The sequence below is a fragment of the Siphateles boraxobius genome, unplaced genomic scaffold, assembly GCF_051911475.1.
Source record: "Siphateles boraxobius isolate OS27281-9 unplaced genomic scaffold, OSU_SipBor_1 73, whole genome shotgun sequence".
NCBI lineage: Eukaryota > Metazoa > Chordata > Actinopteri > Cypriniformes > Leuciscidae > Siphateles > Siphateles boraxobius.
The window spans coordinates 1,978,420-2,004,115 of NW_027509201.1; the positions used below are offsets into that span (position 1 = coordinate 1,978,420).

Below are 25,696 nucleotides of genomic sequence, written 5' to 3' on the forward strand. Positions count from 1 at the left end.
TCCAAGTGACTACAGTGGCTCAATCTTAAGTTTATCAAGCGACGAGAATACTTTCTGTGCGCAACAACAAACAAAAATAACGACTTTATTTCAAATATTCATTTCCTTCTCTGTGGGCCTCGAGTCAGTTCACTAGTGTAACAGCATAGTGCTTCTGTGTTGTACGTCACACGCATCACACACATGACCAGCGTCGGCCAATAGTGTGTGACGTAGCACTACGCAATCACCGTACTCTAACTGACTAGAGGCCCACAGAGAAGGAAATGAATAGTTGAAATAAAGTTGATGAGACAGAGCTCGAATAGCTTCAGCAGCTTTTTATAGTACAAAATCGCTGTCAATCAAAAGGAGATGCAGTCTTTCGACAGACCCTCCAATCATCACTCAGGAGCCCGGGGTCCAATCGCAGCATTTATCCAATGACCGTCTAGTTTCGAAGCACTGAAAAATAATGTTCAAAGCAGCCGCATTGAAGTCAATGGACGCTGGGCTTCAACAGGGAAATGCACTGTGACGCTCCGGGAATGTATGAGAAGGAAATCGAGTCGGCCGACCTGATATATGCAGCTCATTCTGAACGAACTCGTCTTCGAGATGAACGTGTTCGAACGCATTTTTAGTCAATAAAATGTTAACACAACACTACATATTTGACCATTAATTTTTTGACCTTATAGTGGAAGCCGAGCTTCCCTTGCAGTCTTAAAAAAATCACCACTGGTCCAGCTAAAGTTAGTTTTGATTGATTCACTTCCATCGCAACGACCATTAGTTATTAACTTAGGGGCCGCTAACACGACACCGTTCTAACAGAAAATTCTGTAATGCGATCCGGCCGCTCATTTGCATAAAACAGTGCCTGGTGGCTCTGAGAATTTTTTATCGCTTCCACGTGAACCGGAAATTATCCCGACAACGTTTTATCAGTACAGAGGTAAAGGGAAGGAGGCCTTCACAAGGGAGAGACTAGTGACACTTCAGGACTGCGTTGTCGTCATGTCCAGGCGCAGGTCCTTCATCAGATCCGGATACGGCCTGGATATAAAAATGGACTGCGGTAAACCTCGGGATAAACAGAGAGACTAATATTAGTGTAGACGCCATCCTTCTTATGATGTACAAAGTAGACTGTACATACTTGAGTATGCATTCTGTAGACTTTAAGTAACGTTGCTTCTACTAACGTTGCAACTAACACTCTAATGAGAGCAGGGTTAGGATATTCATTGTATTTATAAGAGATAAATATTTCTTTGATTGCAAAAATATTTTATATTTGTAAAGATGTCCCTCCTTTAGTGCAGTTAAGCTAAGAGCACAACTCACAGCGTGTGCCTGTCGGTCTTCTAGTGTGCGCTCTAGAAAGAAACAATGCAACTATAGTAACAGATGCTACGGTACATTTCCAACTAGTTTGAAATTTGGCCGACCTTCTCTGACAAGCAAAAGCAACAGCCAATGAAAAGAGTGAAAGCATTGAGCCAAACCTTTGCAAATGTCTCTCTCTCTCTCTCCTTTTCCCAGTTTTGTGTAAATCAGTGCTGAAATCACTGCAAGTCCATGTTGTTTGTTTATGTTGTCAGCTCTCGTTACTGAGAGTACAGTAAAAGTACGGTTGTACCGTGTACTGAGAGTACGTTTATAAAAGTACAGTAAATGCTTTTATTGACAATTTACAGAGAGTCTTGTATGAAGAGATGGGCTGATTTCATCATTGCTAGTATTGATCTGATGCCTTACATGTGGCAAGCCACCATATAAACTCATACACTTTACTGTGCAAAATCAATAAATAATAAATATGCTTCATTGCTCACATGCAGGGTGTTTTTCAGTCTGCTAGCACAGCAAAAAAGTTGGATTTCTTAAGGTCACGTTGACTTGCTGCATGAGATACTAGCACAAAAACTTGAATAAACTGTAGACCAGGCAAGAGACATGACATAAAAAAAATTTAAACTACTATTTTTTACAGTAAAATGTACATTTAAATATTATCAAAATATTGTATGTTTATATTTATTTAGCCTATAATAAATTGCTGTGTTTTACAGATTTTCTGTCACACTGTTCATGAAAGATTTGCTGAGACAGCATTTCTTTAGATGTAAAGTGAATTTAAAGTGTAAATCGAGGTTTTAAAATGTTTTTGAGAATATTTTTAAGCTGGTACCAAAATATTTCTCATTGCACAGATGCATTACTGTCTCTAAGTGAGTGTTTAATGATATAAATTAAGTTTATATATATAAAAAAAATAAAAAAATCCAGGTAACTGTTGAAATTTCTATTTATTTTATTAACCTTTAAAGAACCACTACAGCCACCAAAGCAGTGATTGTGTACGTTTTACTTCCACTGTGAATTTAGTTCAATTTACAACCATATCTTCTTGTTGCATTTTCAAATTCTTTAATTTTGTTCTTAAAAAATAAAGCTTATTTATTGGCATCAATGTTTCATGAAGAACCTTTAACATCTATAAATTCTTTATAGGAAAATAAAAGGTTATTTCCTCCCACTAAGAAAAAAAATGGTTGTTTTAACTTTTTCTCTGTCGGCGTTGTAAAAAAATAAAAATAAAGTTACAAGCCACAACCTATTTTTTTTATAATTTTCACAAAAATGTTATGGCCCCTGGAATGTTTTGTTGTATGAATATCATTCTGAACATGCAAAATATCAAAAGAAAGAACAAAAGAAAAAAAAAGTTTTATTCTTGCTTCATGCATTCTTTTTTTTATCATCAACACTTCATTGTGGGTAAGTTGCATGAAAAAGCAACATTTGGAACAAAAAGCTGAGAAAATCAAGATTTTTTCAAAGACTACAAAGTGCATAAGCAATGATTTTATTGCTTGTCCCTCTATAAATGGCATCGCTGTGAATACCCTCCTCTGTTCGGCAACAAAAAAGTGTGTTTGTGTCCTCATAAATAATCAGACGCATGATGTGTCCGAGGGCGAGTGATGGGCAGATGGTGGTGTAGTGAAGAGAGCGAGCCAGATACTTCTTACTCAGCTTCTCCTTCCCATCACACCCAGGACCCGTTTCTCCGCAGACCCCCTGCACTCCAGCCGGTGACTAATGATTTCCACAGGAAAAAAACCCATCTCTCCTCATCATCTCTGTATTTTATGTGTCTGGCTTGATACTCAGATCCCTGAAGACAGCAGGACAACTGAAACGGTCTCTGTCCAGGGCTGGGAAATGCCAGATTGGTGACATTATGCCTCTCACTGTCACTGCGAACAATGATGTTTTTATGTGTTTGCTGGCTGTGTGTGTGTTTTTTTCAGAGGTGCTAAATAGCTAGACTGTGCTGGCATATTGTGAGGCAAAGATTGCTGCACGCTGCATTGTGTTTGGAAACGAGCTAAAACCATCTGTCGCAGTGAAGTATCATATGCTATGCATTTCTTAAGAGAGAACTGACTTACTGCATGACATACTAGCACAAAAACTGTAACATACTGAAGGCCAGGCAAAAGACATGATGTTTACCATATTTTACAGAACATAAATCGTTTTTTATCTGAAACATAATGTGACTTATATTCCACAGCAACAAGCAAAACACGTGTAAAGCACAACATTGGATTGTCGCCAAATGAGAGGAACGTGAGCCCAAGGTTATTTGTACAGACCATTTACATGCGGGTAGTTTCAGTTTTGCTTTTAATAAATTTGTATAGACTTAGCGTTTATAACACATGTTGTTTATAATGAATGCCACTATACTTTGTTTTATACATATATTTTTCATTTTTGTTCTGTTTTGAATACTGTTAAATTTAAAGTATTTGTTGTGGATTGAGCAGAAAATACAGTCACCCTGTGGTGAAAATCAAGCTTTTAATTTAGTCTAAATATGTCTATGTTGTGTTTTTAATGTGCTTTAAGACAAACCATGTGTAAATTCATAAGTCAACACCATTGCCGAGTATTTTTTGCTTAAAACACGGTCTCAAAAACACGGGTTGTAATCGCTGGTGTTTCTGACGTCACAAACCACCTTGTAAACCAATCAGATCAAAGTGTGATCGTCAACGAGTGGATCTCTGACTGCTGTGAGTGAGTGGAGGCGGGGCTCATTTGCATATTCATAGAACCGCGCATACTAAATGAGGCAAGGGAGTAGAGGTACATTCAAGATATTTTAAGGCATGAAGACATTTTTTTCAAGGAAAACATTTTTAACTATGTAATTTTGGCGATCAAAGATGAGTTTTAAATTAAATTTACTACAGGGGGACTTTACATTTTTTGTTTTATTTGCCAGTACTATTTCTTAGTTAAATGGTTTGGTAAAAAAAAAAAAAAAAAAAAAGTTTCTTACACTGTATATGGTACAGGTTTTTTATATATGTACGAAATGAAAACAACCCAGACTTATTGTAAAATATGTGACAAGGTGTTCATTGTCACACTTTTTCTTTCTCTAGTGAATGTTTTTCAGGGTAGGTTTATTTTTGAAAGTCAATTTCTATATAGATACTCTTGAATTCTTGGCTGCAAAAAAAAAGCTGAACATTTCCAACATTATTGAACAGATAGAGTTGGTTGAACACACATTGACTGTGTAGTGGGGCATGTTGTCACACTTTACGTAATAAATTGGCACACTCCAATAATGTCCCGCTCTACACTTTTTTTTTCATTTACATTCATGCATCTGGTAGATGCTTTTATCCAAAGCGATTTACATTGCATTCACTATACATTTTATTAGTTCATGCATTTCCTGGCAATCAAACTCATGACTTTGCCGTTGCTAGCGCCATGCGCAACGGTTTGAGCTCTAGAAATGAATATAACCGTCCTGTAGCTCAAACAGTTGAGCGTTATGCTAACAACGCCAAGGTCATGGGTTTGATTCCCAGCGAATGCATGCATAATGTAGCCTATACCTTGAATGCAATAAAGCAAGTCACTTTGGATTAAAGCGTCTACCAAATGCATGAATGTAAATGTCCTGTTTCTCTTGAAAATATGTTATATTTAATAGAATTGTCCAGTTAGTCCATGCTAAGAGCATCTTTGTCCATTGAAGGCCATTCAAAATTATATGCGTATTCTGATCTTTAAAATCTCAGATATTCATTATGCTTTTTCTAGAGGCCAATTTCCATTTTCATTTTATCAAATTACATTCTCCTGTGATTCACATACTCGCTTTCTGCAGGAATTATAGACCTCCTTTGGTTACTTTACAAAAATAAAATGGGTTGTGAATTTTGATTAATGTTCCTCGCTAATTGTTAATTGCTTTGATAACTAACATTATTTTCTGAAAAGAGGCTTTTATTGTCATGCAGACCTCAAAACGAAATATACATCTGGAGTTTCTTTAGTGTGGTGGATTGTCTCCAGATTGTCCTGAATATCAAATATAAGATTATAAAACAATGTCATTGTTGAGTTGCGCAGCAGTTTTGAGTTGTAACTCTCCACAACGGCGATGGATGTTGTGTAAAGTCCAGGTTATTTTGGGAGTGTTTGCTTCTCTCCAGCTCTGTCCCTGAAGTCTCTGGAGATCCAGTCTGAAGTGTTGGCTCTGAAACAGCACACAGAATCGATGCTTCGGGGACGGAGGTAACTGAGATTTTAATGAAGGAGAGCTGGACAGCCCTTGGCAGACGAAACCTCAATGCCCTCTTAACAAGAACACTCTCCAGGCCAGTGGAAAAACGAGTAGGGTTAATTAATTAGAGATGAACGGCCAGATTTGAGGCTAGATTTGATTCTGTTCTCTTTTTCTCTTTGAAAAGACCCCAGCTTGATTGTGCCATGTGGTTTTATGCCCGAGCGAATGGGCTGTTTTTCCGGAGAGGCTGTTGTGCATCAGGACGCCCCCTTGCTCAGCCTTATTATTATTTTCTGTTGTGCGTATGTGACTATTGAAGTCGTGCAGTTGTGTTTCCTAGACAGACAATGTTGTTTGTGGTTGTTGGATAATGTTTCAGTGCCTCCTGAGGCTAAAGTGTTATCTAACAGTCCAGAAGGCATCATGGGGTGTTTCCATGGGCATTTGTGGTTCTGCAGACTTTTTATTTATTTATTTATGTAACTATGTCCAACAGCTTACAGTATATACTGTGATTTTCATTGTAAACCTCTTTTTTTTTAATTGCTGAAAATTCCTTTGATTTGCTAAGGCTGATTCAAAGTTATTATAGTTAACTAAAACCATAAAAAAACAATTATGTTACAATTACTTTGTTTGTAACAGTAACTGAAATAAAATTGAACATAATTCAGCTAGTTGCCAAGGAAACATTTCTCATTTTCTTTTAGTTTAACTTGATGTACTAAAATAACTAAAACTGAAATAAAACTTTATAAAAACTATATAGACATGTATTTTTAAACTAATAAAATGGCAAACACAAAACAAAATTACCAAATTTTTTGGTTTCACTTTATTTTGATGGTCCCTTCAACACATTCTGTTGATTATACAGATAAGTAACATTGCACTTACATGTCCACTAACCCTCATTAGGGTGTTATTAGAGTATTAGTAGATGTGTATAAGTCGACATGTTGCAAAGTTACTTATAGTCAGTTGAATGTGTGTTGGGGAGCAACAGAATAAAGAGTTAGCTACTAAGACAGTCTACTAATACTCTAATAAGAGTTAGTTTACATGTAGTTGCAAAGTTACTGATAGTGGACAGAATGTCAAAATAAAGTGTTACCAAATGGAAAATATATAAAAATATATAATTCAAACTATTAATAAAAAAAACTATAATAGTATCTTAATGATATTAAACTAACACTGGGCTGATTTGTTAGCTTGCATTTTATTTATCCTAAACAGCCCTACACATCATTAAGTAATATTTTCACACTTTTTGAATAATTTGACAAAATGTTAAGCTTGATTGGAAATTACACAGAATAATATATGTTCTGTTCACAAGTGATATTCGTAATTTTTGTGGTTTAGTGATTTACCATTTATTTCTCATATTTCATCTCCAGAATGAATAAACAGGTGAAATATCTTTAAGGGGGAAAACCTTATTATGGGCAATATATATATACATTTTGTTGTGCTTGCTAAAAATATCCCATTGACTTGCATTAATAAGTCAAGTCACCTTTATTTATATTGGGCTTTTAACAATACAGATTGTTTCAAAGCAGCTTTACAGAGATAACAGGAAAATAATGCAACAAAGTTTGTTTCTGGAAGAAAATTGTGTCACAGTCCAGCTTAAGTGAGTTCTCTTACGAGAGTATCTCTCGTACTGCGTAATATCTTACGCTATGGGGAAAACCTCTTTTCCACGAGATATTGAAGCCAAAAATTATCCTTTAATTTTGATTAATGTAAAACGCTGTGCGGCAGCGTGCAGACATAGGCAAGACGGCTCGCGCGCCTATTGGCTGCCCTGCGGCAACAGCAGCAGCCTATCGAGAGAGGCCCTGCGTGACGTGACATCCAATGGGGGTGCTTCGCGCCCATTTCGTCGCGTCCCGCCAGAATAGGCGTGGCCTTGGCCTATAAATACGCTCGACAGGCTGATACAAACTGATTTTCAACTCTTCAGCGAAGCACTACTGCATCGCTGGATCCGGAGTGAGAAGCCGCGCCGTCTGATTGTAAGCCTTCTGCGGGACGAGCCTTCGAGCCTGAAGTCGCTGGCCTACACCTCGCCGCCTTCAGCCGCCGTACCTGCTACGCTTTCCGGCGTTCATATCCTTTTCACTGCTGAGTGTGTGTTCGCCGCTGCGACTCACACTCTATCTCTGTGTTGTATCTATTCTAAAAGAGCAAGCGTCTTTTTGAAGACGCTTCGTTCCTGTGGAACTATTGCCATGGTGACTCTGAGGACTCGCCTGGCATTTTCTCTCCGAGTCTGCACACCCGCCCGCTGTAGTGCCGCGCCGCAAAGCGCCGTATTCAGCGGGTCCTCGAGCCTTCTCCAGCCCGTGAAAGCTCGCCGGTTCGCCCGCCAGCTTCACCAGCTTCAATCGAGTCGCTCACTGACGGACAACGGCCGCCGCGCGCCGCCGCTTCCACCATTAGTGACGACAAGATAGCTGCATCGGTAGAGGAGGCCAGCTATTGCCATGGTGAGTGAGACTCCCGCCCGCTGTAGTGCCGCGCCGCAAAGCGCCGTACTCAGCGGGTCCCTGATCCTTCTCCAGCCGTGAAAGCTCGCCGGTTCGCCCGCCAGCTTCACCAGCTTCAATCGAGTCGCTCACTGACGGACAACGGCCGCCGCGCGCCGCCGCTTCCGCCATTAATGACGACGAGATAGCTGCATCTGTAGAGGAGGCCAGCTGCTATATCCCCGCGTCGGACAGTGAGGATTGGGCGAGCTCTGTGGATCTCCCCCTTCTGCCCGCGAGTCGTCAGGGAAACGGGCCAGCATTAAACCGCGGCTAGCTTTTCTTTACGTTATAAGAAAGCTACCCCGCCCCCCGTGGGCATGCGTCATCGGCGAAATGAGGATAGAGTGTATTTTTAGTCCCGCCGAGGCCGGACCAATCTCCATTCCTCAAACATTTCTCAGTTCCTCTTAGTTTGAGCGGCTGAAAATGTCAATATTGCAGCAATGAGCCTGTTGTATAACACGCACGCATGCAAACAAACGCCAACACACACAAAACTGTGATGACGCTCTATTATGTGGTCGAGCTATTTTAGGCTTTTGTCGTTTCCCCCTGTGGTTCAGTGGCGAAACCTACAGCCATCGCACGGGAGACCCGTGTTCGATCCCAGCTCTCGCAGCAGATAAAATTTAGTCTCGCCCGGCCAGACTTGCACTGATACTTTTCGCTCGTTCAGTTCCAAGAAAATGTGACTGTTCCAGTGTATTTTGCAGTAAACAAGCCGGTACCATGGCCCGCTTGCCTGCACACAAATGCTGTTTCCACGGCGACCCAGAAAAATCATATAAGCAATGTATTGTCTGGTATTCCGGCCACAGCCGATGGTGTTTTGAGTGTAATGAAAATGCCCACAGCCCAGTGTTCATTTCTACACACAAACACAGTGCAGGGCTCGCACATATGAAATCGACTCATGTCAATTGTGCATTAAATGTAGTGAATGTGCCCACAACCCAGTGCCCACAAACACTACACGCTGCATGTGCCACGTTTTCTGTAAAACGAAACCAACACACATACAGTCAGCTAAGACCCACGGTGTTTAAGTCTCGCCGCGGCCAGACTCCACCGAAACCTCTCGCTCGTTCAGTTCCAAACAATGTGACTGTTCCAGTGTATTTCGCAGTAAACAAGCCGGTACCACAGCCCGCTTGCCTGCACATTAACGCCATTTTTACGGCGACCCAGATAAATCCAATAAAGAGTGTATTTTCTGGTGTCCCGGCCATAGCCGATGGTGTTATGAGTGTTGTAAGAATGCCCACGTCACAGTGCCCATTCCCACACACAGACACAGCCCGCCACAGTTCAGGGCTAGCACAAATAAAATCGACTCATGTCGATTGTGCAAACGTAGTGAATGTGCCCACGACACAGTGCCCACAAACACTACACAGTTCGTGTCCCACGGTTTCTGTAAAAAACGAAACCAACACATATTCAGTCAGCGCAAGCCGACGGTGTTTTCAGTGCAGTAAATGTGCCCGCTGTCCCGCGCCCACATTCACTCACAGACACGCTGAACCCTACGGGGTTTGTCCCGCTCGTTCTCTCTCCACAATTTGTCATAGAGAAAGCGAGTGCGAACAGGCTGCCCGCCGTGATCGGCGCGCCCCCCGCCTCGCGCACTTTAAACACAGTGTTCATGTCTCAGCACACCGAAGCTCTGCAGCCGCCGCTGTGCCGCGGCCAGAGCCCGGATATCATTCTGCCTCTAGCTATCCAAGCGAATGCATGGGCAATGCTTCCCGGGGTATCAGAATCGGTGTTGAACACTATAAAGAGAGGCTATTCGCTACAGTTCGCTCGACGTCCCCGCCGTTGCACGGCGCGTGTCGAAACCACGGTGGACAATGAAGTATCTCATCTACTTCGAACCGATATAGCGAAACTACTGAGCAAAGGGGCCATAGAACCTTTATCTCAGGCTCAGAGCGAAGGGGGTGTATACAGCAGATATTTTCTGGTACCGAAAAAAGACGGGGGTCTCAGACCCATTCTAGATCTGCGACAATTGAACAAAGCGCTTCTGAAACGCAAGTTCAAAATGCTGACAACCAGCAAAATCCTCGCGCACGTGCGCCAGGGAGACTGGTTCATGTCAATAGATCTGAAAGACGCCTATTTCCAAATACAGATTGCGTCACGTCACAGGCGATTCTTGAGATTCGCCTTCGAGGGCCAGGCATATCAATACACAGTCCTACCGTTCGGCCTGTCTCCAGCACCCCGTATATTCACGAAGTGCATGGACGCGGCTCTCGCACCCCTGAGACTTCAGGGCATGCGAATTTTGAACTACTTGGACGACTGGTTGATTCTAGCTCGATCACGATCAGAGCTCATAGAACACAAGACCGCATTACTCGAGCATCTCGAGAATTTGGGTCTCACAGTCAATTGGGCGAAGAGTTCGCTGTCTCCCAGCCAGAAAATCTCCTTTCTGGGAACAGTGATGGACTCGCTGTCTATGACAGCACGTCTGTCGCCGGAGCGAGGACTGAACATTCAGCGCGCCGTGAAATCCTTCCGCCGCGGCCCTATAGTCCAGCTCAAACGGTTTCAGAAAATGCTGGGCCTCATGGCCTCAGCATCTTCAGTACTTCAGCTGGGCCTGCTTCGCATGCGCCCACTGCAGTTATGGCTGAAAGCACGAGTTCCGCCCGGGGCTTGGGCCGCTGGTCTGTTTCGCCTCAGGGTCGACAGGAAATGTGTCTCGGCTCTGAAACCTTGAAAAAAGCCGACTGGTACCAGTCAGGCGTGAGTCTGGGGACTCCCTCGAGTGTGATGGTGGTGTCCACGGATGCCTCCACCTCGGGGTGGGGAGCGCTGCTCGAGGGCAGACCGTTCTTTGGCCAGTGGTCAGAACGGGAGAAGCTCCTACACATAAACTGTCTAGAAATGCTGGCAGTAGACAACGCGCTAAGGCGTTTTTGTCCCCAGATAAAAGGCTGCCACGTCTTAGTCCGGTCGGACAACATGTCAGTGGTGGCGTACATAAATCACCAGGGCGGCGTCAGGTCCCGAAGCCTTTACAGGCTGACGAAACGCTTCCCTGTGCTGGGCTCAGCACAACCTGCTTTCACTGAAAGCAGCGCATGTGCCTGGTCACCTGAATCTGGGACCAGACAGACTGTCCAGAAACAATGTCCAAGCAGGGGAATGGTCGCTGCACCCGCAGACGATCCAACTGCTGTGGGAGACATTCGGCAGAGCGCAGGTTGACCTGTTCGCGTCCCAGGAAAACGCTCACTGTCCGAACTTTTTCTCCAAGAGCAGGGACGCGCTGGCCCACGTATGGCCCCGACGCCCCCTCTATGCTTTACCCCCCGTCTCGCTCCTGCCTCAAGTGCTGGAACGAATCAGGGAAAATGGATGCCCAGTGCTGCTCGTGGCTCCGCTATGGACGAACCAAACCTGGTTCCCAGTCCTGATGCAGCTGGCCAGCACTGCCCCGTGGCCGATACCGGTGAGGAGAGACCTCCTCTCTCAGGCAAAGGGCTCGATTTGGCATCCTCGCCCGGAGTTATGGTCCCTACATGTGTGGGCCATCAACGGGTACCCGCTAACCTCCCGGAGGGAGTGTTAAACACGATCACGCAGGCTAGGGCCCCGTCTCCGACGGCTCTACTCCTCGAAATGGTCAGTGTTCTCTACCTGGTGTCAAGCTCAGGGCTTTTCACCCGTAGACTGCGGGGTTACGGAAGTGCTCTCCTTCCTTCAGGAGCTGCTGGATAAGGGTAGAACCCCGTCCACGCTCAAAGTATACGTGGCGGCCATAGCGGCGTTTGCAAAACCGACGTCTGGCCAGTCACTGGGGAAGAACGACCTCGTCGTGCGATTCCCCAGGGGAGCTCGGAGGCTGAATCCTTCCAGACCTCCCTCAGTCCCTATGTGGGACCTTTCTACGGTTCTGGAAGCCCTGAAAGGTGCCCCATTCGAGCCAATCCATTTGTCAGACATGAAGCACCTGTCTTTCAAAACGGTATTTCTTGTGGCTCTTGCTTCAATGAAGCGCGTGGGGGACTTGCAAGCGCTTTCAGTAAGCGCGTCCTGTATTGAGTTTGGTTCTAATGACTCAAAAGTCATACTCAAACCAAGGCACGGGCACGTGCTAAAATCCCTCAACACACCGTTCAGGGCCCAGGTTATTTCCCTGTGCGCCCTCCCGGTGAACAATGAGGAAGCGGATGCTAATCTCCTTTGCCTGTCAGGCCGCTGAGGGCTTATGTGTCCCGCTCGTCTGTCTTCAGGCAGACCGAGCAGCTCTTTGTTTTGTTTGGCGGACGCTCCAAGGGACTGGCCGCATCAAAACAGAGCCTATCCAGATGGATAGTCGATGCCATAGTGCTGGCTTACACTTCTAAGGGCCTGCGGTGTCCTTTGGGTGTCAGAGCGCACTCCACGAGAGGCGTGGCCTCTTCGTGGGCGTGGTCTAGTGGGATTTCCTTGCATGATATCTGTATGGCGGCGGGCTGGGCCTCGCCGTCTACATTTATAAGGTTCTATAACCTAGAAGTTCCCGCCTTACAGGCCAAGCTGCTGTCGGTCTAGAATTCAGTACTATCTGTCCCGCTGCGCCGGCGCAGAATGCTGAGTTTTGATTGAGTATCGCTCACTGATCGATGGAACAGCTCCATGGGTGTTGAATAGCCCGTATTTTTGCCCAGTTCAGGCTGAACGCGTTCACCCTGTCTGCGGGATATACTGTTGACATAACTAGCTCCTATGGGATGCTATTTCGTGGGGAATGATGCTGGTAGCCTCTCTTCTCCGACTCTCTGTGAGTCTACGGTGATTATGCACTATATGAGCCCCGGGCTACTGCCCTTGGGACTTTGGTGTCGGATCCCAGTACGCACGGCGTCTTACATTGTGTTCCCCATAGCGTAAGATATTACGCAGTACGAGAGATACTCTCGTAAGAGAACGTACTCGGTTACTAACGTAACCTCGGTTCTCTCTAGAGAGGGAACGAGTACTGCGTATCTTGCCGTGCATACAACAGCGCTGGTTCGCTTCAGCGTTGAAAACCAGTTTGTATCAGCCTGTCGAGCGTATTTATAGGCCAAGGCCACGCCTATTCTGGCGGGACGCGACGAAATGGGCGCGAAGCACCCCCATTGGATGTCACGTCACGCAGGGCCTCTCTCGATAGGCTTGCTGCTGTTGCCGCAGGGCAGCCAATAGGCGCGCGAGCCGTCTTGCCTATGTCTGCACGCTGCCGCACAGCGTTTTACATTAATCAAAATTAAAGGATAATTTTTGGCTTCAATATCTCGTGGAAAAGAGGTTTTCCCCATAGCGTAAGATATTACGCAGTACTCGTTCCCTCTCTAGAGAGAACCGAGGTTACGTTAGTAACCGAGTACGTTCATTGAGGGTTCATTTTTGTTGTGAAAAAGTTATTAATTTAGTTAATTTATATATATAGCCGCTCTGGAGAAAACAGTGATGTCATCGTCCAGCTCAGTTCTCAAATAATGTTGTCAATGCAGACAGATCATTAATATTGTTGAATATTAAGTTAAATGTCCCCAACTAAGCAAGCCAATGGCGACAAAGGCGTAAAACAGGCGACAGTGACAGGAACCAAAACTCCATCAGTGACAGAATGGAGAAAAAACCCTTGTGAGAAACCAGACTCAGTCGCACAGTTCTCCTCTGGCCAACAACGAACAGTGTATGATTATGAATCAGGCAGCATTACAGGTCAGGAGTCAGATTAGATCACAACATTCACAATATTATCCAGTTCATCTGGTTGAAGATGCTGACACTTCAGGGATGCGTTGTGGTCGTGTCTAGGCGCAGGTCCTGCATCTGATCTGGATACGGCCCGGATCCGGCTGATTACAGTAAACCTCGGAATAAACAGAAAGTCTAACGTTAGCGTGATGCCATTCTTCTTAAGATGTAACGAGTACATCGGGTGGTATAGGAATTAACAGAACTTCACAGAATGTTACTCTACTCTGCAATGAACATACTTGCGTTGTGCATGAAACAACACATGAAACGACTCGGTTACTAACGTAACCTCGGTTCCCTGAGAGGAGGGAACGAGTATTGCGTAAGTAGCTTACGCTATGGGAAAACTCCTTTTCTCGAGAATATTGAAGTCTTTATGTAAAACGCATTGCAGCTGCACAGCTGACAGCAATGAACGAAGGCAGCTCGGTCATTGGCTGTGCTGCGGCAACTTGCTCGAACCAATGACGGGGCGACTCTGAATGCGCGACCAATGAGCGCGCTTCGCGCCCGCGCGCGTCAGAGCCCGCCAAGATGGGCGTGGCCAAGAGCTATATATTGGGCGCCCCGTCATGAGAGTTCTTTAGGTTAAAACGACTGAAGCGAACTAACCAAGCACAAGCACGGCAGCTTACGCAATACTCGTTCCCTCCTCTCAGGGAACCGAGGTTACGTTAGTAACCGAGTCGTTCCCTTTCGAGAGGTCTCTCCTATTGCGTAAGTAGCTTACGCTATGGGAACACCATGCAAAACGCCGTGCGTGCTGAACTTCGCCTTATGATAGCCAGAGGCAGGTGCCTGAGCTGAAAAGCAAAGTTATCATCCAACTAGCCGGCAGAGGCGAGCTTTATATGTGGGAAAGAATACAGAGCGGCTAGAAGGCGCTCAGTGTGACACAAGCACATACATAATCTAGATACGAACTCGTAGTTCAACTAGCATCATGCTGATAGTACATTGGAATGCAGTGTCGGGACCTGTAGGTTGTAGAACCTGATAAATGTGGACGGTGAGGCCCAGCCTGCCGCCGCACAAATATCCTCGATCGGTATCCCGCTCGACCATGCCCAGGAAGAAGCCACACTCCTGGTGGAGTGTGCTTTGACTCCCCAGGGGCATTGAAGTCCCTTAGCTTCATAAGCCAGCGCTATAGCCTCAACTATCCAGTGAGAGATTCTCTGCTTTGAAACGGCGGAACCTTTCGTACGGCCGCCAAAGCATACAAACAGTTGTTCTGTCTGTCTGAATAGGGCAGAACGCTCCAAATACACTCTGAGAGCCCTAACGGGGCAGAGTAGATTAGCGTCGTGTTCGTCTGCTGGGGACGATAGCGCAGTTAGGGAGATAACCTGTGCTCTGAAGGGAGTGGTGAGCACTTTAGGAATATACCCATGTTTCGGTCTAAGGACGACCCTGCAGTCGTTAGGTCCGAATTCTAGGCAGGCAGCACTTGTCGAAAGCGCGTGCAGGTCGCCCACTCTCTTGACCGAGGCGAGTGCCAGCAAGAGCGCAGTCTTGAGCGAGAGCTGTTTAAGGTGCACGGTTCGGAGTGGTTCGAACGGAGGCCCTTTAAGAGCGTCTAGGACAGTAGCTAGGTCCCAGATCGGCACTGAGGGGGGGCGTGAAGGGTTCATCCTCCTAGCGCCCCTTAGGAAACGAATAATTAGGTCGGTTCTTCCCAATGGACGTTCCATTACAGGGTCGTGTGATGCTGTGATGGCCGCCACATATACTTTGAGCGTGGAGGGGGCGCGGCCCGCCTCCAGAAGCCCTTGTAGAAAAGCGAGTACGTTCGTAATCTCGCATGTTTCATGTTTCAGGCCCTTGGCATTACACCAGTCACTGAACACTTTCCATTTCTGGGCATATAAGCGTCTCGTGGAGGGCGCCCGCGCCTCAGCGATGGTTTTTAGTGCTCCGCTCGTGAGGTTCCTGGGAACCCGTTGAGGGGCCATGCATGAAGGGCCCACAGATCGGGGCGGGGATGAAATATCATCCCGTTGGCCTGACTGAGGAGGTCTGGCCTCAGTGGAATCGGCCGTGGTGCAGATTGCATTTGCATCAGATCTGGAAACCATGTTTGGTTCTTCCAGAGTGGGTCTATCAGCAGCACTGCGTTTTTCTCCTCTCTGACCCGACTGATGACCTGCGGTAGCATCGCGATCGGGGGAAAGGCATATAAGGGACGGCTCGGCCAGCTCTGGGCGAGCGCATCCATGCTTTTCGTGAAGAAAAGAGGGCAGTGCGCGTTCTCCTTGGAGGCGAAGAGGTCGATCTCCGCTTTGCCAAAGGTTTTCCATAACCACTGAATCGTCAGCGGGTTGAGAGCCCATTCTCCTGGGAGAATTTTGTCTCTGGATAGCATGTCCGCCCCCTGGTTCAGGGCACCTGGCACATGCGCTGCTCTCAGCGAGCGCAAGTTGTGCTGGGACCATAAAATGAGTCTCCTGGCCATTGAATGCATGGAGCTCGACCTGAGTCCACCCTGGCGATTTATGTACGATACTACCGTCATGTTGTCCGTTCGGACCAAGACGTGTTCGTTTCTCAGCTGTGGGAGCAGGGCTCTGAGAGCCAAAGCGACCGCTTTCATTTCCAGACAGTTTATGTGTAGGCGCTTCTCCGGGTTTGACCAAAAGCCGGAGACAGGCCTGCCCTCGTAAAGGGCCCCCCAACCTATTTTGGAGGCATCTGTCGTTATCATCTTTCTCCTTGTGTTCACACCCAGACTCACGCCTGACTGGTACCAGTCGGCGGCTTTCCAGTGCGTCAGGGCTTTTATACAGCCGTGGTTCGCTCTGATTAAAAGGTGGCCCGAACGCCACGCGTGAGTAGGGACGCGGCTCTTGAGCCAGCGTTGGAGAGGGCGCATATGCAACAATCCTAGCTGGAGTACGGCCGATGCTGAGGCCATGAGACCGAGCATCCTCTGAAACCGCTTGACGGGGGCGAGCGCGCCCGCCCTGAATGATGTTGCAAGGCGCCGGATGGTGAGCGCGCGCTCTGATGAGAGACGCGCTGTCATTTGCATCGAGTCTAGAACTATTCCCAGGAAAGAAATCCTCTGGCTGGGAGATAGTATGCTTTTTGCAAAATTGATTCTTAGACCCAGGCATTCTAAATGGCTGATAATCCAAGATCTGTGTGTTATTAACTGACTCTCTGATTGTGCTAGAATCAGCCAATCGTCGAGATAATTCAGTATTCGCACTCCCCTTCGCCTTAGGGGGGAAAGTGCTGCATCCATACATTTCGTGAATTTACGGGGAGCCAGGGACAGGCCGAACGGAAGTACTGTGTACTGGTACGACTGTCCCTCGAAAGCGAATCTCAGAAACGGCCTGTGATGAGGCGCTATTGGAATGTGAAAGTAAGCATCTTTCAGATCCACTGAGAGAAACCAATCTCCTGGGCGTACTTGCGCGAGGATATGCTTGGTTGTTAACATTCTGAACGAGCGAATCATTAGTGCTTTGTTCAGGTGTCTGAGATCTAGGATGGGGCGGAGACCGCCATCCTTTTTCGGGATGAGAAAATAGCGGCTGTAAAAACCTGCCTCGCTCAGAGAGGGGGGAACAGTTTCCACAGCGCCCTTTTCTATTAGTTTGCGCACCTCGGTGCGTAGAACATGTGAGCACTCTTTTCTCACTTTCGTCTCGACCACAGTCGTAAAACGTGGTGGTCTGCGAGCGAACTGGAGCGAGTATCCGTGCTTTACTATATTCAATACCCATTTCGGCATATCTGGAATATTTTCCCATGCCGCTGCGTGTACAGATATGGGCTGAATACAGGCTAGGGGCGGGCCGCTGTGACGCAGGGACCCGGCCAGCGAATCGCCTGAGCTCATAGCTCTCAGAGGCGCGGGCGCGCGCTGAGCAGCTGAGTGAATGGGCGCGTGTGTGATTACAGCAGTGCGCGCTGTGTCTGTAAAACTCGCAGCCTGGGCTGGGGTTGTGTTTGACACTGTAAGGACAGTGTTTATAAGTGGGGGTGCATAAACAGTGGTACCACACAGTGGTAGTGTAAAAAAAAACACTTTTATAATGTTTCCCGCTTTTACTGGGGATGAATTTATAACTGTGTGAACAGTGCTTGTGTGTAGTGGTGCGTACATGACCGTAGGCACGTGATCTACATTCATGGGGTGCGCAGCTTGAGCTGGGAATGAATTTGGCACTGTTTTGACAGTATCTGGGAATGCACACTTTGTGGACATGTGAACCCTTAGTGACACAGGCAGAAAAAGACTCTTTTTGTGTTTTCTGTGCGTCGCCGTAAAAACGGCATTTGTTTGCAGGTGAGCGAGCTCTGTGACTGGCCCATTGACTGCTGTATGAACATATCCAGCCGCCTGTAAGGGGACTGGGTAATGCTTGAGCTTTTGCAGAGAGAGTGGTCCGGCTTTTGCGAGACACGCACTCTCTCTTTTCATTCTTGTGGCTAGGACGGCTTTCGAGGCTCGGGGTTCAGCACAATCTTGGGCCGAGGACCCCGTCGCTCAGAAGGCGGCTTGCGGTTGTGAGAGCGCGAGCGGCGTCGAGCGTCAGCCTGAGGCGCGGGCTGAGAGGCGGTGGGGGCTGTTCTAGCCCGCTGCGGCTGCGGCGGCCTCTGTCTGCTCTGCGATGAGCTGGAGCGCTTGGGCAGGAAATGCCGCATAGCTTGTGAAGCATTCTGGGCCTCAGTGAAGCGTTCGGCGAAACCCTTAACCGCCGGTCCAAACAGCCCGCTGGTGGAGATAGGCGCCTCGAGAAATGGCGCCTTATCCGCGTCCTTCATCTCAGTCAGAGTCAACCACAGATGGCGCTCGAGAACAGTCAAATTAGCCATGGCACGGCCGATAGACTGGGCGGTGGCCTTCGTGGCTCGCAGGGCTATGTCAGTCGCGCTGCGTAGGTCCTTAAAGGCTTCGGGTTCGGGGCCAGACTCGTCCATAGAGCGGAGAAGCTTGGCTTGGAACACTTGAAGTACCGCCATAGAGTGAAGCGCTGATGCAGCTTGGCCGGCGGCGGCGTAGGCGCGACCGGCGAGAGCTGAAGTAGTGCGGCAGGGCTTCGAGGGGTGGGAAGCTTTGGCTTTCCATCCGGTGGTGGAGGGCGGGCAGAGATGATTGGCCACGGCCTCCTCGAGGGGCGGTGTTCCCTCGTAGCCTCTTTCCTTCGCGCCGTCCACAGAGGAGAGCGAGGAAGAAAAAGAAGGCTTTAGGCGCGCAGAGTGGGGGGGCTTTCCACGACTTGGTGAGTTCGTCGTGAACTTCCGGGAAGAAGGGAGAAGGCCTTTGCCGAGGGGCCTGCTGGCGCCCCTGCAGAAACCACTCATCCAGTCGGCTCCGGGTTGGTTCTTCGGGAGAAGACCAATCGAGCCCGAGGTCTTCCACGGCCTTAGAGAGAACGCGGATAATCTCGCTATCCATGGTGGAGCCCCCGCTCGCGCTAGCTAGCGTCGACGGGGCGGGGTCGAGAGTGGAGCCCGGCCAGTCGTCCGATGCAGCGTCGATTGACAAGCTGTCATCCATTCCCCCGTCGTCCTCGGACGCGGCGAAAGTCACAAGGCCCACCGCTCTGCTAGAGGGGTGTGGGTCCGGCTGGGTGAACTGAACCGGCGGTGGGGAAGGCAAGAGCGGCGGTGAAGCACGCGGAGACTGGCTCGGCGTGACGTCACTGAGCTCAGGTTCAGGAAGCCTCTGTGAGCGGCGCTTTTTCTTAGTGCGCGGCTCGAACAGAGGGATGGCGGCGATGGGCTCGCTCACGGCGAAAGCGGCGAGGCGAGCCCGCAGTGCGGAGAGACCCAGGTCGTCACATTCGGGGCATCCGCCCTTGGTCAAAGCAGCTTCTGCGTGGTCCCGGCCCAGGCAGCGAGCGCAGATGATGTGACGATCCCCGTCCAGGAGAAGGTCTCTGCACGACGCGCAGGAAGGCATTTGAAACAACGCCTTGGAAAAATTGCTCTTTTACAAGTGTCGCAGAGCGAACAGATGTAAATACTTGCGTGAGCAGTACGCCGGATGGCTCAGTAGGATCGCGTTAGAAGGCGGCTGAAGGTGCCGACGTCCTCGTAGCAAATCCCGCTGGTATGCTTTTCGACGGCGAAGCTTCAATAATCCGGAGGATCCAGCGAAGAAGGTGTTCGCTGAAGGAGATTAAATCTAAAGAACTCTCATGACGGGGCGCCCAATATATAGCTCTTGGCCACGCCCATCTTGGCGGGCTCTGACGCGCGCGGGCGCGAAGCGCGCTCATTGGTCGCGCATTCAGAGTCGCCCCGTCATTGGTTCGAGCAAGTTGCCGCAGCACAGCCAATGACCGAGCTGCCTTCGTTCATTGCTGTCAGCTGTGCAGCTGCAATGCGTTTTACATAAAGACTTCAATATTCTCGAGAAAAGGAGTTTTCCCATAGCGTAAGCTACTTACGCAATAGGAGAGACCTCTCGAAAGGGAATCAAGCTTATATAACTAGAAGTGTTTGCGTTCACATAAGCTTACCTGAAATCTTAATGCTATTCTTTTTCAGCAGAGTTCATTGTGCTGTTTCTCTTTCACTTTCTCTCACTTTAATCAGTTAAAGTGGCAAAAGTGTTGCTTAAAAAAGGGCTTTATCTTTTTCTCCCAGGGATTTTTTAATTATGCAGAAGACTTTATACGCTGATGTGTTCCAGATGCAATCCTTCAGAAAACATCCTCTTTAATATATAGCCCTCTAAATCAATTCCAGTAACCTGTCAAAGATGAGCTAGTTTAATCACTGGGATGTACGTATATGTGCAGCATTGCTGAAGGTCAGTCTTTATTGAAATAATCAAAGATTGGGGATATCAGCTAAAAAAAAAATCCCAGCATTCGCAGTCAAGTCAAGTCAAGTTATAGTGAATGATTTTGCAACCTCCATCAGGACAGCGAAAACCATCATATTCTGCAGAAAAATCTCTGAAGACTTCTTCTTAGAGCATTTAGCTAACTCATAACCTTATATTAATAAATATTAACATAATACTGTTCAGCATTCGGAAGAATCTCAGAAAAATGGCACATTTCTTACATTTCATTAGTAAAACCTAAAACCGTTTTTTTTAAAAATCAGCATAAATTAAAGGCATGCAACTACCGTGTTTTGTAAAATTTGTAACACTGTAATTTAGGGTCCAATTTTCACTATGAACTAATTGCTTATAATCATGCATATTAGGCTGTTTAAGCACATATTAATGCCTTATTCTGCATGAAATCATATTCTACATCCCTTAATAGCCCAGAACCTAAACTTAACAACTACCTTACTAACTATTAATAAGCCGTAATTAGGAGTTTATTGAGGCAAAAGGTGTAATAGTTAGTTAAGAGTGGGAACTTGACCCTAATATAAAGTGTGATCATACAATTTAAATAATGTACCATTTTTTACTTCAAAGTAATGAGAATTTGGGGAGGAAATGAGTTTAATAGTCATGCAAATGTCAAAATGCAAATAAATCTTTATTGTTTTACCTCGTTTTCTTTATATAAAATATATTTAATTTACACAGACATGTTCTTGACAGATTTACCCTTCCAATCTCAGAAGGCACAAAGGCTTTGGGGCAGAACCTTTTTAAAAGTCAAGTCAAGTGACCTTTATTTCTATTTCGCTTTATTATATACAGTACAGATTGTTTCAAAGCATATTTACAGTGATAACAGGAAAATGCAAACAGAGTTCATTTCGGCTGTACGGCAGCTCTAAAAGAAATTATTCAGCTGAAGTCAGTTCAGTGTTGATTCAGTTCTGTCGTAAAGATCATCAATTACTAAACTTGTTCATTTCATCTATAAAGCAGTTCTGCAGAAAACAATGATGTCATCGTCCAGCTCAGTTCATTTCTAATCCAATAGTGTCAGTGCAGTCAAATCAATAATATTGATCTCTGACTGTACTTTTGAATAATAAGTGACCACCTATTTACCTTATTTACCCCTGAAGAGTGCATATTAGACCTAAAATGGTACATATTATTAGCTTTTTTTTAAAGAGTACCGCCCCAGTGACAGCTTTTGTACCTTTTTTGGTAACACTTTACAATAATTAGTTAACTTTCATGTATTAACTAACATGAACTAACCATGAGCAATAAATATGTTACTGTATTTGTTCATCTTTGGTAACATTAGTTAATAAATACACTAGCCTACTGTTCATTGTTAGTTCATGTTAGTTCACAGTGCATAACAAGATTTTAATAAAGAATTAGTAAATGTTGAAAATAACATTAACAAAGATTAATAAATACTGTTTAAGTGCAGTTCATTATTAGTTCATGCTAACTAATCTAGTTAACTGATGTTAACTAATGAACATTATTGTAAAGTGTTACGCCCTTTTTTATATAAGAGTGTATATTTCTGTAGCAGTGCTCATTGTAATGAGCTCTTTTGGTCTTTTTCTCCGCAGGATTCGGGATGACCACCCCTGTGACAGTAGCTGGAAAGATCTTCTTGATTTTCTACGGTCTGTTAGGTTGTGCGGCCACCATCCTGTTCTTCAACCTGTTTCTGGAGCGCATCATTACCCTGCTGGCTGTGGTGATGAAGGCCGTTCGTCTTCGTCGGCTGAGGACCAGTGGTCTCCTGCCGCCGGGAATCTGCCAGGACTTCGCTGCGAGTACGTTGCCTGGCTGGAAGCCCTCGGTGTACCACGTGATGCTCATTCTGGGTTTATCGGCCATCGTGATCTCCTGCTGCGCGTCGGCCATGTACACTCCAGTCGAGGGTTGGGCGTACTTGGACTCGCTCTATTTTTGCTTCGTCACCTTCAGCACGATTGGATTCGGGGATTTGGTGAGCAGTCAGAGTGCTGTGTACGGCTACCAAAGCCTTTACCGGTTGGCTAACTGTCTCTTCATCTTGGCTGGAGTTTGTTGCATATACTCTCTCTTCAATGTCATCTCAATCGTTATCAAGCAGGTCCTCAACTGGATGTTGGGGAAAATGAATTGCTTGTGTTGCCAACGCTGCAACAAGGCAAACGCTTTCTTGGGACGCCGCAATGCTATCAGGCCCGGCTCACGCCTCCGAAAGGGACGATTCGGGCAAACGCCGGACTCGGACGGGCCTTGCGATAGCGACACGGAGGGCCGTAGGCTTTCGGGTGAGATGATCTCCATGCGGGATCTGACGGGATCCAATAAAATCTCACTGGCCATTATGCAGAAACAGCTTTCGGAGTCAGCAAACGGATATCCAAGAACGGTCTGCGGAAGCTCGAGGCAAAACGGCTTTTCCGGTGGCGTCGGTGCTCTCGGTATTATGAACAACCGATTAGCAGAAACCAGTGACTCTAGGTAGAGCTCACGTTTGCCTAAACAGGGTAAGCATCTCGAAAACGATTATCTTTAGCAGTAAAACCTCTCCAACTCTCTCTGGAAGTAAAGCGGTTTGGATTTGCGATTGATTATGTTTAAATTTCCCGACTCTTGTCTTGAGCTTGTGTAGAACAGCATGACATGCATGAACTGTGTAGGATATCCATTAGGTTTTTTGGACTGCAGCATATGCTAGGAAGTAATGGTGCGTTCAGATCATGTTAGAAAGATCGTATTTACGAGTTAAATGCACATGAACGGGCACCACAAAGTCATAATTACGATTAGAGACACTGAGTGAGAAAACATGTCGGATGCAGCGTCTGTATTAAGTGATTTTGTTTTAAAATAATATTTTTTTAACAATAAAACTAAGTGCATGTTAAAAATACCATATAGTAAAATATCATATACTATATAATACCGATAGTATTGTACAATTAGGCAAGGCAAGTTTATTTATACAGCACATTCCATACATGCTGGTAAATCAAATTACTATAGCATATCAGTTTACTGCACCTTCATAAATTTATTAAAAACATAAAAAGCGAAAATTCACCCAAAGCGCATTCTTTATTCATTTTGTAAATGTAGAATTAAAAAAACATTGTTGAATTTCATGCAGAAAAGGCCATCTTGCTCCGACCAAAGTTATTGAAAGCACCTGACGTCGTAATTACAACTTACCAACTCGTAAATACGAACTTCCCTGGAGGACTTGCTCGCACCATAAGTGACTTTACATATTCAAGTAATCAACCGTAACAAACCCTGATTATCATGTTTTCTAGAATTTGTAGACAGCACTGTATACATTAACTAAACCTAAACAAACGCTCTGAAGTTAGACTTTACTATTCTACCAGTGGTTGTTCATAGGACCTGAGTAGAGCTTTTCAAATCTCAAATACGTAGAAGTAGCATCCTTTTTACTCCATTCGGATAGCACACTCGATTTACAACTATGCATCATCTCCATGTCGCAAACTTTTTAGTTTTTACTAGTTCGCATACTTATGCTGTGCATTAAATGTATGTACTTCACTCCTCAATGAAAAGTCCTTACTTTTGAGTGTGTACTTGTATTTGGACATACTACAAATATCTCAAACTAACACAGGCTCACTTGTTATGTACAGTTTGTTCATGCACCTAGAACTGAGGATGGATATTATGCGAGCTAGTATGCAGCATTAGACAGAGAAACATAGAGCAAAAGCTTATTTCTATAGTTGCAAATGGCGACTTTACAGTATGCAGATTAGGGGTTGGGAGGTTTGTACTGTATAAGCGTGTGCATTTACCGTACCCATTCAAATCGGTGTTCCTGTCAATAGGGATCTCATGGACAAGAAGTGCATGTTTGAAAAATTCAGCTGAGGGTTTTACACCCTCGTATAGTGACATAATGAGAACTTCAAAGCCAAACTCGGTTGTTCCCCAAAGAGGAGAGAGGAGGAGCTGAAGAGATGGAGTGAGACAGAGTGAAAGAGAAATAAAGTGAAGAACCCCTGAGAGAGAATATGAGCCGTCTATCAGCGCAGAACTAGACTTCCAGCGGAGCTCAACCCCTCCGCTATCATCTTATTAACAGCGTCTGAGAGTAAGGAAAAGTCCGCTTACATGATATTTGCTACACCTGCCCAGGAAATATAGTGTGTGCCTGGTTTTCAACAGAGAAAGCTTCTTATAGAACAGTCTTAGTTTTTGAATAACCATTTAGAAAGAAAACCAGCTATGTGCATGCTATATTGTTCGACACAATGAATGTGTTTACATGCACAATCCTACACTGATTGTGCTTAAAACGCAGACAACATGAGATTTGCGTGAAATGCACATGAGATTTTGAAATTATTTTCTTCAAAATGTAAACAAGACGTGCACAAACTGAGTAAAGCAACAAAATCCTGGTGTGTGTGTTTACATTTAAAGTGGAATGGGTGTAATTGGTTTAAATCAGTTTTGCTTTAACCTTTTTGCAACCTTCAGTTAAAAGAACATCTCAAACTGTTTACGACATGACCTTAGATCACGCATGTAAATGCACTCATTAACATGCTTATTACGATTTTGCTTTGCATTTAAATGGCTTGATCGACATTCTGTCAGCTTATTCAGTGTGGACGTGACTGTGTAGCACTGAATCCTGACCATTTCAAAATCTCATTTAGGCTGTTCCATGATTTGCACAAACCCCTAAAACAGTTTTTTTAATAAGCAGATTTTTGATAATTATCAATATTTTGCTGTGCATGTAAACACACTCAATATAAGCTCATAGCCCATTTGCCCTCATTATGTGCAATTTTGAAACATGATTCTGCACTGGTAAACGCCACAATGCATTACTGCTCTTTTGCATAAAGCTGAGCTCTAATTAACTTCTGTTGCTTTACAACAAAGTCGCTCATGTTGTCTCAAATCACCAACTCTCATAGAAAATGAATGACTTCCGGTTGCTTTCTTACTGTAAAT

General features: G+C 45.6%; 1 protein-coding gene across 1 annotated transcript in view; it reads left to right on the top strand.

Moving 5' to 3' along the window:
• Positions 1-24,338, top strand: part of kcnk12 (potassium channel, subfamily K, member 12) — a 45,867-nt gene extending 21,529 nt beyond the window's left edge. Inside the window, exon 4 of the mRNA XM_077217349.1 lies at positions 22,306-24,338. Coding sequence (XP_077073464.1) covers positions 22,306-23,198 — 893 coding nt within the window. The 3' untranslated portion in view covers positions 23,199-24,338. The remainder of the gene's footprint in view (positions 1-22,305) is intronic.
• Positions 24,339-25,696: the final 1,358 nt, after the last annotated feature.